At 42.8% G+C, this 15,038-nt stretch overlaps 1 protein-coding gene across 3 annotated transcripts in view; it reads right to left on the bottom strand.

The window, feature by feature from the left end:
• Positions 1 to 15,038, bottom strand: part of ZNF423 (zinc finger protein 423) — a 451,119-nt gene that overhangs the window by 259,400 nt on the left and 176,681 nt on the right. For 2 of the 3 annotated variants that reach the window (XM_030204361.1, XM_030204359.1), the window contains exon 2: positions 6,112 to 9,335. In XM_030204361.1, coding sequence (XP_030060221.1) covers positions 6,112 to 9,335 — 3,224 coding nt within the window. Of the gene's footprint in view, positions 1 to 6,107; positions 9,336 to 15,038 lie in introns of all 3 variants that reach the window. The other variant, XM_030204360.1, reaches the window with a different exon arrangement.

The raw sequence follows: 15,038 nt of genomic DNA, 5'->3' as shown, positions 1-15,038 counted from the left end.
GATGGCAGAGGGAAAGGTCATGGAAAGCTATGTGCACAAATGCTCATAGTCTAAGTAAAAAGGTTCAAGACTTGCAAGCCCTGATGTTTGAAGAAAACTTGGATATTGTTGCTATTATGGAGATGTGGTTCAACAATTCTCATGAATGGGATGTGACTGTACGGGCTATAATCTTTTTAGGAAGGATAGAGAGGGCCGAAGAGGTGGAGGAGTGGCTCTGTATGTGAGAGAGAATATCAGAGTGGCTGAAATGCGGGGAACCTGGGGGAAAGAAGAAGCTTTATGGATCGCCCTGGAAAGAGAAGACAGAACCTATATCCACATGGAAATTATCTACAGACCTCCTGATCAAACGTAGAAGTTAGACAAGGATCTGATAGAAGATATTCAAAAAATTGGTATGAAAGGGGAGGTGCTACTGTTGGGAGATTTCAATTTGTCTGACGTGGATTGGAACGTCCCATCTGTGGAATTGGAAAGAAGTGGGGAGATTGTGGATGCCTGTCAAAGTGCCTTGCTCAAATAGTGACGGAACCCACGAGGGAAGGGTCGATGCTGGATCTAGTACTCACTAATGGAGGTAGTGTTTCTGATATCCGGGTGGGTGCCCACCCATGTAATAGTGATCATCACACCGTATGGTTTGATATAAGGGCGAAGGCAAAGTGCGGACGCACAAAACTCAAAGTACTAGATTTCAGACGTATTGATTTTGATAAAATGGGGGAATACCTGAAGAAGGAGCTGTTGGCGTGGGAAGGCGTAGGAGAAGTGGAAAAACAGTGGTCCAAGCTAAAGGCTGCTATAAGTATGGCGACTGATCTTTTTGTGAGGAAAGTAAACAAAAACAAAAGAAGCAGGAAGCCTATATGTTTCTCCAAACAAGTAGCTGAAAAAATAAGAGCAAAAGAGGCTTTGTTCAAGAAATACAAAAGAACACAACGAAAGGATCATGGAAAAGATTATTGGATTAAACTGAAAGAAGCGAAGAGGGAAATACGGCTAGCGAAAGTGCGAGCGGAAGAAAAAATGGCTAAAGATGTAAAGAGAGGTGACAAGACTTTTTTCAGATATATTGGAGAAAGGAGCAGAGATAGGAATGGAATTGCGAGACTGAAAGATAATAAGAATGGCTATGTGGAGAGTGATGAAGATAAAGCGAACGTGCTAAACATTTATTTCTCTTCGGTGTTCATAGAGGAAAATCCTGGAGAAGGACTGCAGTTGGCTGCCGAGGGAACGTCTGGGAATGGAGTGGATACTGCGCCATTTATGGAAGAAATAGTTTATAAACAGCTGGAGAATCTGAAGGTGAACAAAGCTATGGGGTCAGATGGGATACATCCCAGGATACTGAAGGAGCTCAGAGAGGTCCTGGCGGGACCTCTTATAGGTTTATTTAATAGATCTTTAGAGATGGGAGAGGTTCTGTGAGATTGGAAACGAGCAGATGTGGTCCCTCTTCACAAAAGTGGAGACAGGAAAGAAGTGGGAAACTACAGACCAGTAAGTCTCACATCGGTGGTAGGAAAAATAATAGAGTCGCTGCTGAAAGAAAGGATAGTTAACTTTCTAGAAACTGACGGGTTACAGGACCCAAGGCAACGTGGCTTTACCAAAGGAATATCCTGCCAAACAAATCTTACTGACTTTTTTGACTGGGTGACCAAAGAACTGGATGAGGGACTGCGCTAGATGTAATCTACTTGGACTTCAGCAAAGTCTTTGATACGGTCCCCCACAGAAGACTCGTGAATAAGCTGAAAGGGTTGAACTTAGAACCGAAAGTGGTGAACTGGATAAGACCAACAGGTGGCAGAGGGTGGTGGTAAATGGAATCCACTCGGAAGAAAGGAAGGTGAGCAGTGGAGTTCCTCAGGGGTCGGTGTTGGGGCCTATTCTGTTTAATATATTTGTGGGAAATATTGCTGAAGGGTTGGAAGGAAAGGTGTGCCTTTTTACGGATGACATGAAAATAGCCAATAGAGTGGATACCCTGGAGAGAGCAGAAACAATGAGAAGGGATCTCCGAACGTTAGAAGAATGGTCGAGAGTCTGGCAGTTAAAATTTAATACTATAACAACTCAGCAGTTCAGAGCATCAAATGGCTTCCAGCTCCACATCCTCTAGCCCTAAGCTACATAAAAGATTTTTCACATATCACTGAGGTTCTATTGATATGTGCTTGATTGTCAAGATTATTATAAACTACCAAGGTGGTGGTAGGTAGGGCAGAGGTGCAATGATGTTGATGGTTTTATGTTGCTTTTCAGTAGTCCAGCCTTAGCAGCATGTTTTTTTACTGAGCACCCACAAAATTATTAGCTAGATGCTATCACCTTTATTCACGTGGTATTCATAGCATTTAAAAAAAATAATAAAAAAAAAAACAATGGTTTCTACTGTGCATATATAAGTTAAAATTTAATGCCAAGAAGTGTAGAGTGATACACTTGGGGTGCGGAAACCCAAAAGAGAGATACCGGATAGGAGGGGAGAGATTAGTAAGCTCGACTCAGGAGAGAGACCTTGGGGTGTTGGTGTCGGAGAATCTGAAGGTGAAGAAACAATGCAACAAGGCGACGGCCGTGGCCAGAAAGATGCTAGGCTGCATAGAGAGGAGCATAACCAGCAGAAGAAAGGAGGCGGTGATGCCCCTCTACAAGTCGATGGTGAGGCCTCACTTACAGTATTCTGTTCAGTTTTGGAGGCCATATCTTGCTAAAGATGTAAAAAGACTGGAAGCGGTGCAAAGTAAAGCTACGAAAATAGTATGGGATTTGCGTTGCAAACTGTACAAGGAGAGACTTGCTGACCTGAACATGTATACCTTGGAGGAAAGGAGAAACAAGGGTGATATGATACAGACGTTTAAATATTTGAAAGGTATTAATCCACAAACGAACCTTTTCCGGAGACGGGAAGGCGGTAGAACTAGAGGACATGAATTGAGGTTGCGGGGGGGGGGGGGGGGGGTGCAGACTCAGGACTAATGTCAGGAAGTATTTTTTCACGGAGAGGGTGGTGGATATGTGGAATGCCCTCCCACGGGAGCTGGTGGAGATGAAAACGGTAATGGAATTCAAACATGCGTGGGATAAACACAAAGGAATTCTATTTAGAAGGAATGGTTCCGTGGAATCTTAGTGGAGATTGGGTGGCGCCACCGGTAATTGGAAACAAAAAGGGAGCTGGGCAGACTTCTACGGTCTATGCCCTGATCATGACTGAATAGATAGGGATGGGCTGGAGTGTAAATTTTAAGAGGCTTCGATGTTAGCTTCAGAACTTAGTACAAGAACAGTACTGGGCAGACTTCTACGGTCTGTGCCCTAAGAAATGCAAGGACAAATCAAACTCGGGTATACATATAAAGTATCACATACCATGTAAAATGAGTTTATCTTGTTGGGCAGCCTGGATGCACCATACAGGTCTTTATCTGCCATCATTTACTATGCTGGCCAATATTCAGCCGGTATCGCATAAGCGTCTTACGCAGGTCCAAGCTGAATTATCAGCACCATCCACATTAGAGGCCGATTGATTTTTGGTTTCAGTTACGGTACCAAAACTGGCCCAAAATCCTTTTTCTGCCTGGTTTCGGCCGAAAGGTTATTTTAATTTTCAGCCGAAAATGTCGATATGTTTTCAGTGGAAACTGTTAGTGTTTTGTCCAACTTGTCTCCTTCCCTCTTCCCCCTCTGAACAGGAGTTGCTCCCTCCATACAGACCCCACTCCACCCCCCCCCCCCCCCACCCTCCACCTGTAAGCACCCCAGACCTATCTTACAATCTCTGGTAGTCTAGGGGTGTAGTTGCAGCAGGAGTGGTCCCCAGATACTCCTGCTCATTTTAGCTCTGCTCTCAACAGCTGCCACAACCGAGGCATCACTCCTGTCCTGACTACACCACTAGACCACCAGGGAATATAAGGTATGATCTTGCACAATAGTTTATATGGTAAATAGAGTGTTCCAAATAAATGCTTTGGTTCACATTTACAACACCAAACTAGAGGTTCTAATTTCGTTTTTGGCTTCAGCCGAAATCAGGTGATGTTTTGGCCAAAAGCTTGCAGGCAGTTTTGGTAGCTGTTTCAGTCGGTGTCTAACCCACATAAATCCCAGCTGCAAACTCTTGGTTGGTCAGCCCCAAATATTAAATGTCGGCTTAGAGGCATGGCCTGGCACTGAATATTAGAGCCTAATTCAGCCAGCAGTGGTCAGGATTTTTACTGCCGGCTGAATATTATCAGTATAATTTTTAGCACCACCTTGGCCTCGCGCCTAAGCCAACCTATAATTATAAAAATAGCATCTAGGCACACACAGAGAATGGGCAACAGGAAGTCTGCAAAGGCCCAAAGAACAAAGCTTGCCACACCACAAACTTATTCTGAATAAATCCACTTTTATGGAGTCTATTTGTGTGGAATGGCAAGCTTTGTTTTTTTTTATTCTGTAAAAAAGCCATCTATCCACATGGAGGGCGATTCTATGGGGATGTGCCTACATTAGGCACCTAAAGCAAGAGTTCTCATCCGGTGGTACCCAGAAGAGGTTAAACAAGGCGCAGAGAAGGGTCTTGAAATCAGAGGCAGTTTACTGAAACTTTCTAGACAAAGTGAAGGCAGTTTTTAGGGCAGTTATTGGTAGTATAACTGTATACTACTGTGATTTTAGAAACACGTTAGCAGCACTGTTAGCAGCTAACAGTTAGCGACATATTAAATTACATTACAATCTTATAGCCCACAAAAACCACCAAGTTCAATGCAGGTAACAATAAGCAATGCAGAGCATTCTCCAGAGAGTTACAATGATTAATACAACCCCAAAACAAGCCCACTTAAATCAATGAAAGAAGATCGTTGATTTAGGCTCATAAAAAAACTTTCTAAACAAAAATGTCTTCAGAAACTTTCTAAATTGACAATAGTTGGTTGATGTCTATGGGAAAGAGTGGTTAGGTTGGTGGACTTTGGTCCTGGGGAACTAAGGAACTGAGTTTGATTCCCACTTCAGGCACAGGCAGCTCCTTGTGACTCTGGGCAAGTCACTTAACCCTCCATTGCCCCATGTAAGCCGCATTGAGCCTGCCATGAGTGGGAAAGCGCGGGGTACAAATGTAACAAAAAAAAAAAAAAACAGATTCCAATATGACGCCACCTAATATGACAGAGAGGCCTTAAATGGTCGCACTGCTTTAATTTTCAGAGTAGAAGGAAAGCCTAACAGATACTGATTTCTTGTAATCCTAAGATTACCTCCATTCAAAAAAGAAAAGAAATCAATCAGATATGCAAGGATCACTCCAAGAACAGCCTTAAAAACCAACACAGATACCTTAAATCTGGCCTCTTTAGGCAACCTGTGTAAATTCAGCAAGAGAGGAGTGATAGGTTCAAATTTACCAGCAGCAAAAATTACCCTCTCAGTAGTCACTAGTGGACATGTAGTTTACGAAGGGAGTGTGAAGTTTTCATTAATCAGTTAAACGGGTACAGGAACCAAAAATAGGTACAAATTCCTGGCCCATAGCAGTGTTTCCCAAGTCTGTCCTGGAGTACCTCCTTGCCAGTCAGGTTTTCAGGATATCTACAATGAATACGAATTCTTGGTTTGAGTATACTGCCTCCATTGAATACAAATCTCTTCCATGCATATTCATTGTGGATATCCTGAAAACCTGATTGGCAAGAGGGTACTCCAGGACCAACATGGGAAACACTTGCCTAGAGGGGGCCTACTTGGAAAAAAATGCACTATGTAAGATATGTGCATATTTACAGGAACAGCACTTAAGTGGATCTTTAGCATTTAAGTGCATATGTGTACACATGCATTCAGTATCTACCTTACATGCCATCCAGGGCGGAGCACTCCCCTCTTCTGACCAGTCACATGGCTGTCTGTTGTACCGGTCCCCTGCCCAGAAACAGGAAGTTGTAGTTAGGAGGAGCAGGAGACCAGTAGAGGAGACAGCCACGTGACTGATAAGTGCACCCCCTTGCTGCCTGCATCTTAAAATATATAGCCATATTAAATACTTCTAAGAATGTGTTCAGTAAGGATTGTTTGAGAAGAGATAAATTAACTAGTACTTACTCTGGGGACGGGAGATGTTTGGGTACCCTTCCTTTGGCCACTTGTCTCTGGTGTGAGATCCCTGTGATCTAATTGAACATGGTTCTCTAGGTCTTCAATACTTTCAAATTTTACACTACATTCTGAGCACCTGAGATTAGCACACGGTCTTTCACAAACGTCCTGTGGGTTCAAGCTCGAGGGCTGTCCATTACTGCTCCTACTCATGCATACAGCACAGAGGCCATAAGGTAGGCCATTAACATCAAGTTTCACCAAGTCCTGCTTATTCCGGAACTCTTTCAAGCATAGAGCGCACTTGTAGATCTTCTGCAAGGCCTGGTCATTGGGAGAAGAGGCTGTGGAGTTTCCTGCCAGCTTCTGCATATGGAATGTTCCATGAATTTTCAGCTCCAGAGTAGAGGTAACAGTCTGCATACAGACAACACAACGGAAGCCAGTGAGAGAATTTCGGAGATCTGGATGCATTTGGCAGTGCTCAATGAACTCCTCTTCACTTTGCAGGGGCAGTTTGCAGATCCTACATGTTCCTGTGTCCAAGCTTTTGCTATGAGTGACTTTATGCTCTGTCAAGGTCAGAAGCGAAGGAAACCTCTCTCCACAAATGGGACACATATAGTGTTTAGCTGGACCTCGGTGGGTCTGCATGTGTTCTCGAAGTCCACTTTCTGAGAAAAAGGTCCTAGAACAAATGGTGCATTTATGAGTGCCTTTGATAAATTCTGCCTTTTTTCGGGAGCAGTCGTCCTCTCCAGGCCTAATATTATGATCTCTCAAGCGGTGGTTCTGCAAGAGAACTTCCATAGTATAGGCAGCCCCACAGATATCACAACCATACATAGGCTCTGAAGCATCTACATCATCTTCACTAGCTTCATGGCTATTTGATACTTCTGGGGTCTTCATCAAGACATTTGGGATATCTGTAGTCTCTGGCTTTTTATTTGTAGGGGTCATTCCATTAGCTGTACCATTTTGGGTATTGGTATCAAAGACGCAATGTTTTTCACGCAAATGTTTCTCCAGCAATATTATGGCATGGAAGGCTTTGCTGCAAAACTTACAGTTGTATTTCTTGCTGTGGGTTGTGATGTGGCACTGCAGTTCTACTTCTGTGCAGAAGGTCTCACCACAAAAGATACATTTATGTGATTTTGCTGGATTTCCCAAATGACTATGTTTCACATGTATCTGTAGATCAACCTCCTTTCTGAAATCCCAATTGCAAGCTGTACAGCGGTACATTTTCTTTTCATTGCTATGTTTTACTGCCAAATGCACTTGGATGGACACTTTGGAGTCAAAAACTTCTTGGCAAAGAGTGCAGTGGTACAACACAAAGGTATGCATGTCCAATAAATGCTTCTGCAAATCATCCACTGAAGAAAACTGTTTGTCACAGCTCTCACACACATAATGGGTTGAAGTTGTCATATAGTGCACTGTGAGATGCTGCAAGAGGGACTCCTGGGAATCAAAGTCTTCTTTGCACTGAGGGCAAGACTGTTTTCTCAAAAGCAATTCCAAGTGAGATTTTAAATGAGTCTGGAAAGTTTCAAAATTTGAAAACTTTAAATCACATTGGTTGCATGGGTACTCGCCATTGGAGACTGAATTTAAGCTGGTGGAAAGCCTTTGCCTTTTAGGGGAAGAGACTTCAACATCAGAAGAAACTGGGCTCTGATCTGCTTTTAACTTCTTATTGTTTGCCAGAGGAATGTTCTTGTGGTTTTCTTTAATATGCTTTGTAAGCTTCAGAATGGAGCCAAATATGGGGGAGTTTGTGCAATAAGGACATGAGTAAACTTCCATAAAAGACTGTGTTGGCTGAATGACAGGGGACTCCAGTTTTGAGTTTCCAACATTACAATGAGTTTGCTGGATATGCTCCGTAAGAGAGGCTTCTGTCAGAAAGCCCATGGAGCACTGGTTACAGAAGAAGGCATTGTTACCATCTGGAACAGTAGCATTTGAGCCACAGTGCACGATGCGAATGTGTTCCTGTAGGCTATTGATATCAGCAAACATCTCAGGACAATAGTTACAATGAAAAGCAGAAATGTTGTTAAACTGCATCATGGGATATGCATGATTTTTGTGAACCTTCCTCACATGCTCGTTCAAGTTGTACAGAGTAGGCATGGAGTCGAGGCAGATCTGGCACATGTGGCTTTGCTGAGGCTTGTCTGCATGAATAGTCTTCAAATGAATCTCCAACACTGCCAGACTGTTGAAATCACGTTTGGAGCAAAAGGGGCAGCTATAGGTAATTTTGGACCAGTTATGACTTTCCTCTCTTTCCAGTGATCCAACTTTTCTTTGTCCTCTCAATGGCTTTAAAGTGGAGTCTGGAGTGGAGCCTCGCTCAACTGATGCGCTTGAATCTGGTGTTGCACTGCTCATAGATGCCACACTCCCCAAGACTGGATCTGGACTGATACTATGATTGCTGGAGTCAGGTTGCCTGTGGCTATCCAAATGGCAGTAAACTTCTTCCACGGAGGAAAACTGCTCTGGACACATAGGGCACTTGTGTTTCTTGTTGGCGTGAACTTGGTCAATATGGAACAACAGTGAGTTCTCATCTGCAAATACTTCTGGGCAATGAATACACTGCAAGTCTGCCTTTTCTGAAAGCTGTGGATGGCGCGTCATTACATGCTTCTCCAGTTCTTCAGTCAGACTGAAAGTCTCTTCACAGTAATCACACATGAAATCATCTTTCTTCACCTCTTTCTCAGACTTTGCCATATGTTCTTTGTTCTTTTTATGAGCTTGCATGTGACTCTGCAGCGAGCTAGTAGAAGAAAAGCCACGCTTACAGACAGTACATTTAAATGGCTTGCTGGAGCTGTGCGTTTTTAAATGTATTTTAAGGTGGTCACTGCGGGAGAATGCGGCCTCGCACTCATGGCAGTGGTACTTCTTATCCCCCGTATGCAGCTTTATATGGCGGTCCCTACTTCTCTTGTGCTTAAAAAGCCGACTACAGTAGGTGCATTTGAAAGGTAGCTTGTCACTGTGGATCTGCTCATGCCTTTTCAGGTAGCTCAGTCGACTGAAGGACTTATCACAGAACTGACAAGGATATGGCAGACCAGTCCCCCCTTCCTCCTCCCCGATGCCAAGATCACACCCATCTCCTATCATCTGAGTGGGTGATGCAACATCTTTGCTGGAGGGAGATGAAGCTACCCAGGAGAGTTGTGGGTCGTCATCACCATCTGTAATGGGAAAGCAGAAAAGAGATTAAAAACAATTCCCGCTGCATCTGTGAAGTAAGGACAAAGCCTCTCAATATCACTAAGGGCTTGTGCTACTAACGTGGAAACAAAAATCAACTACTGACATACAAGGCAAATGTCTCTCAAATTTGGAAAGATTTTTTTTTAAAAAGGGGATTAGAAGGTAAAGAAAATATTACAGGATATGCAATTTGTGAATAAACTGGCATAGCATTAATACAAAGCACACTTCTATCCTGGTTCTCTCTGGCAGATGTAACACCTGCTCTCTGCATTCTGGGCAATAAACAATGAGAAAACAGAAGTGAAACATATATTATAGCAGTGAGATCAAAGCAACAGCCACAGCAATAAGCAATTACATGTGAAATACGGTTTGAAATAAAATAAGGCAGATAAGAATACTTCAGTGTATTTAAATCATTTGATTAAATAGATTTCTTTTCAATCCAAGCTAAAATGAATGCTCCTCTTTTTCAAGATGGCAAAAGTAGCAAACAAAAATAAAACCAGCCTGACATAGTACTCCTGTGTTTAAAAGCACAAAAGCTCTCCTAGCTTAGTAACACTTGGAGTTGAGATTTTGACTGAGAAGGATGTCATCTAAGGAAATAAATGGATTCCTGCGTACCATCAACATACCCAGGCTTTGAAGCTGAATGCAAGACCAAACAGTAAACCAGAGTCCTTCAATCCATTAATTACTGAGCCCACTACTGACAAAAATGGTCCTTCAAAAATATATCTATGAACACTGCAAAATAAAAGTAAAAACAACAAAAAAAAAATTAGAAACAGGGTGCCACGTTAGCTTTCCTACAATAAAATTACTGAAAAGAAAGTCATTGTGCGGTACTGAGAATACTTTTTTTTAAAGTTAAGAATTATTTTGTTATAAGATGCAAGCTCGTAGAAACGATAAAGGTACTTTCCTAAGGCCTGCATATCAAACCATTCATCAGGTCCTCAGTGCAACCCCAGAATGAGGGAAAGTGACACTAATAATTGGACCGTCCTTAGTTATTAATTTGTACAGTGCTGCGTAACCCTAGTAGCGCTCTAGAAATGTTAAGTAGTAGTAGTAGTAACAATGCCAGAAAACTTCCTGAGTAGCACATAAAAGCAAGCCAGCAAGCTCTGCTACAACCTTAATGAGCCAGGCACAGCACTAGACTTGAGTCTCAGCACTGAGGTAAAGTCAAGATGCCTTTTTGACTGTGTCTACTATATGGATGATAAAGAATCTGCATAAGGAACAGTTCTATTACAGTTCCAAGCTGCTCCTCACACAGGTTCTCTGTGACTCTTGTACAGTAGGGTACAGCTAAGAAGGCATCTTGGCTTACTCTTGGAGAGATGAGTGGAGTTTAACTACCGATGTTCCACAAGACAGACATGGTTATATGAGTGATATGGAAATTGAAGAATACATAGCCACGACCTTTTGGGCCAAACATGGCCTGGTACGTCAGTGATCTCACCCCTTCCCAGCTCCACAGGGTGTGCTCTGCTTCCACTTCCACCCCCCCCCCCCCCCCCCCCAACACACACCAAAATGCTGTTTTTATTTTCCTTAGCTGTATTCTCTATGCCAGAGAATAAACCTAAACCAGGAAAACCCAGTCCACCCACAAAAGTGCAAGTGCAGAAAGGCCCCACAGGGCCGAGCTGTATACTTCACCCGGTGGAAGCCTGCAGAAGATGACTGGGGACAGCAGAGACGAGATCTACACGACTAGGTCTGGAAGCTAGGCCAGGGACCAGAACACCAGCTTGAACAATGTCCTATCTACCAGAAGTAGAAAAATACTGGAGCTTTCCAATGAGCACCAACATGTTATTCTGGTGATATCACTGGAAAAGTTCAGTTTCTCTGCCTCCATCTGATGGCAGGACAGGATAACGCCTGCTTGTTAAGGATGGTACAACCCAGATGCTAAAGAAGTATACTTTGGAAGAAAGAAGAGACAGGGGAGATACCAGAGGACGTGGTCAAGATGAAGACCATATCTGAAGACAAGGAACTACGAAATAAGCAGAGAGGTCGTCAGAGAGAGGAATGGATTTTACAGCATAACATTTAGTGTGGATGGGTAGACTGGATAGGCCATATGGTATTTATCTGTTGTCATGTTTCTAGTAAGCACAATTCCCCCCCCCCCCCCTCACTTTTCTATTCAAACTGAGGAGTTACATAACATACATGCACGACTCGCATGGGATGCAAAAGCAGATGAGACAATTTTTCAAAATATATGTGTAATCCCATGCAGAATCAGAGACACAGGTACAATTTTTCAGGCTGTCCAAAGTAGACCCCCCTTTGAATGTGAATTCTGTGGCATTTACACATCTAAGTGCCATGCCAAGCTCCTAAAATGACCTCATCAATTTTTTTTTATTCTGTTACTTTGTTAACAAATTTGACTATGAAAATTTTTTAAAAAGCTTTTCAATGTAGATAGGCTGGAGTGGGCTTTGACGGCAACTCCAGTAGTTGGAACATAAGGACAGTGCCAGCGGTCTTCTATGGTTTATGTCCCAGAAGCAACAAAGAAAAACCATGATCAAGTATATAATATCACATTCATTGTTGATTTAATCTTGAATTGATAATGAATGTGACTGTTGGCAAAATTGGATGAACCATTCAGGTCTTTATCTGCCATCACTTACTATGTTACAATTAAACAAATTAGAATTCTTTATGTTATATTCTTTTTATGAATGATTTGTGCTTTCCTTTGAAACAAGGCCTGTCATATTTTTATCTATAAAGAAAATGGTCAAAATAAGTGAGACCAGTATACATAAAAAAACGAACCTTTTCACCTGTAGGCCATCTACATCACCTACTGCTCAATGCAAGGGGTGCACTTAAACCAAGAATAGCCTGCTACTATGAAGGTGCACCTTATAAAGGTGTTCCTTGTGAACAAAAAGTTAAGTGCTTCTCTGTTCTTTGGACTAGCAATGAGTACTACTGCCACCCAAGTATACAGTCCAGGGCAGTGGTCTTCACTAATTTTTTAAGTCGAGCAACTTTGGCTCCAAATGAGCTGAAGGAGAGCCACCAAGTACCTTCCCATGTGAGGTCATGACACTGCCGACCAGTGTGTGTCAATGACATCTAACTTCACCAGTCCATTTTCATACTTTTTATTGGGAATGTCTTCAAGGAGGTGCACATTCCAAAATGCATTCTCTTCATCAACTGAGAAATGCCTTGTCCTTTAACCATTCGGCTTTTCCTCCCATCCTCTTTCTCCTTTCAGTCATCAGCTTGAGTAGAGGCAGAGTTGCAGAAAAAAGGCCAGAATGATAATGAGAGCTGTCCTAGAAGTCTCGAGGGGCCACCATTTGTCCCCGGGCCCTGCACTGAAGAACACTGGTCTAGGGGAAAAGAGCAACCGAGACTGCACAGCAGAAACAGATAAAGATATGTCCCTACCTCTACCCCAAAATGTATTAGACTGCACTAGGTTAACCTCTCTCTACCCTACCCCACCAAAAATGTAAATTGCACTAGACTAGATGCTTTATGAGCTGTCCTTTGACCATGGCTACCTAAGTAGCTTAGTTCCAGAAAAAAATGGATCAAAAACAACTCCATAACTAATCTATCAATTCCCTCTGGTGGAGTAAAAGACCGCGGAGATCTGCGACACAATTAAAACCTCTTACTTCTATAAGGAAACAAGCTGCCCAACGAGACTCGGTCTCAATCATTGGCCAAAAATCTCCACCATTTTTTTTTCAAACTTCACTACTAAATCTTCATTTTTCAACTCATAGTTTGCAACTTTCTTCAATTAATATCACTGATTCAAGCAGTTCGTGGGAGCAGCAGAAAAACAGCACTTAAATATATTGATCCCAACGGGTCCCATTTCACTTCTGCTTCATCAGGGGATTCAACCAAGGCATACAGTGCTGATTTACTGTCATACTACCATTATCTCAACACCTAACGAAGCAGAAGTGAAACGGGCTTTATCGGGATCAATATGTCTAAGTTAAGTGCTGTTTTCCTCCTGCTTAAATCAGTGATATTCAATGAAGAAAGTTGCAAACTATCGCCTATGTTTACTAAGTGGCGCTATGGGCGCATTAGGATTTTTAACACGCGTAAATGGTGTACACGTGTTAAACTCTAACACGCCCATAGAAATGTATAGGCGCGTTAGCGTTTAACGTGCCTTAAATTTACAGGCGCATTAAAAACGCAAACGTACCTTAGTAAACATACCCTTATATGACTTGAGATATGAAGATTTAGTAGTGAAGTTTGAAAAAACGATGGAGATTTTTAGCCGGTGATTGGTATATTAGTTTCCTATATTATGTGCCTCTTATGGTGCACTTAGGCGTGCCAATTTACATCTGCCATTGATCCAGCACAAAGCGTTGCACTGAATTTAGGTGCACCAAGTTCCATAATGGCATCTTGGTGCACAGATGCTATTATAGAACCACATTCCAGCACACAACATCAGCAAACCTAACTGGAGGTGGTAAGTTATGATTAAGGGAACCTTTTACTAAAGAGCGTTAAGCCCAAATGTATGCTTGTTGCATGAAAAACAGGCTACCGCAAAATGCATTAAAATATTTTGTGGTATTTTGCCTGATAGCGAGCATTAACTGGAGCATTAGCTATTATATTTTTTTTTAATATTTTTGTGAGGGGGTGAAGAAGTGTTAACCAGCTAAGCACATTCACATTAGCGGACACTAATTGGCTAAAGCTGAATTAACCCTTTAGTGTCCAGTGGTCCCTTAATAACCCATATGGGAACATTGGACACTAAAGGATTAACACAGGAGCACTTAACACCTACTAAACAAGAGGTGAAGTGCTCTCACGTTAACTTTTTAAAGATAACATGAAGAATTGCGAACATTAGCGCACGTTCTAAAAACATTTATTCAAAGATGCTTTTAATTGTGCTGTGTTGAATCTGGGCATAGCATGTGGTAAAGTCCCACAAGATGATGTGCTAAGCCCAGATTCTAATGCCCTTTAAAAAAAGGGTTTCTAAACGCTTCCCCTGTAACAGGTCATTTATGTATACACTAGCCGTTGAGCCCGTGTAAACGGGCTAGTTTTGGAATGGGGGGGTTCTGAACTGTTGTGCTATATTGGAAGTGTGCTGAACCAGGGGCATAACCAGACTTCGGTAGGATGTGAGTCCAGAGCCCCAGGTGAGGGGGCACATTTTAGTCCCCCCTCCCGCCCTCGTGTGATGTAACGCGGCGAGGGCGGGACACAGGCAGAGAAGGAAGCCCGTCCCGACGGCAGCTTTGCTGATGTGCCTCCTGCGTCTGCGTGGTGCAATGTAAGTTCAATAAGAAAGACAGTGCTTGGGCCGGGTGGAGGGGCGGCGGTGGCGGCAACTCCGGGTGGGGGGAGCGATAGCAGTGACGTTGGGGGGGGGGAGGGGGAGGGCGGAGCGGTTGCGAGTACGTCTGCGGCATGCGCAGTAGAGACTTCCCACTCTGTCCCGCCCCCCTCATCACGTATTGATGCAGGGGTGGGGCAGAGAAGTAAGTCTCTACTGAGCATTTGCGAGTGAGTATGTTTGATGTTTTTATATGTTTGATGCTTATTTATGCACATCCTACATGCAAGTTCACTAATCACAGAAGCATAAGCTTTTAAAAGTAAAGGGCACAATTTTT

The sequence above is a fragment of the Microcaecilia unicolor genome, chromosome 5, assembly GCF_901765095.1.
Source record: "Microcaecilia unicolor chromosome 5, aMicUni1.1, whole genome shotgun sequence".
Lineage (NCBI taxonomy): Eukaryota > Metazoa > Chordata > Amphibia > Gymnophiona > Siphonopidae > Microcaecilia > Microcaecilia unicolor.
The sequence above is the reverse complement of the archived record's forward strand: the minus strand, read 5'-3'. Positions and strand labels throughout refer to the sequence as shown.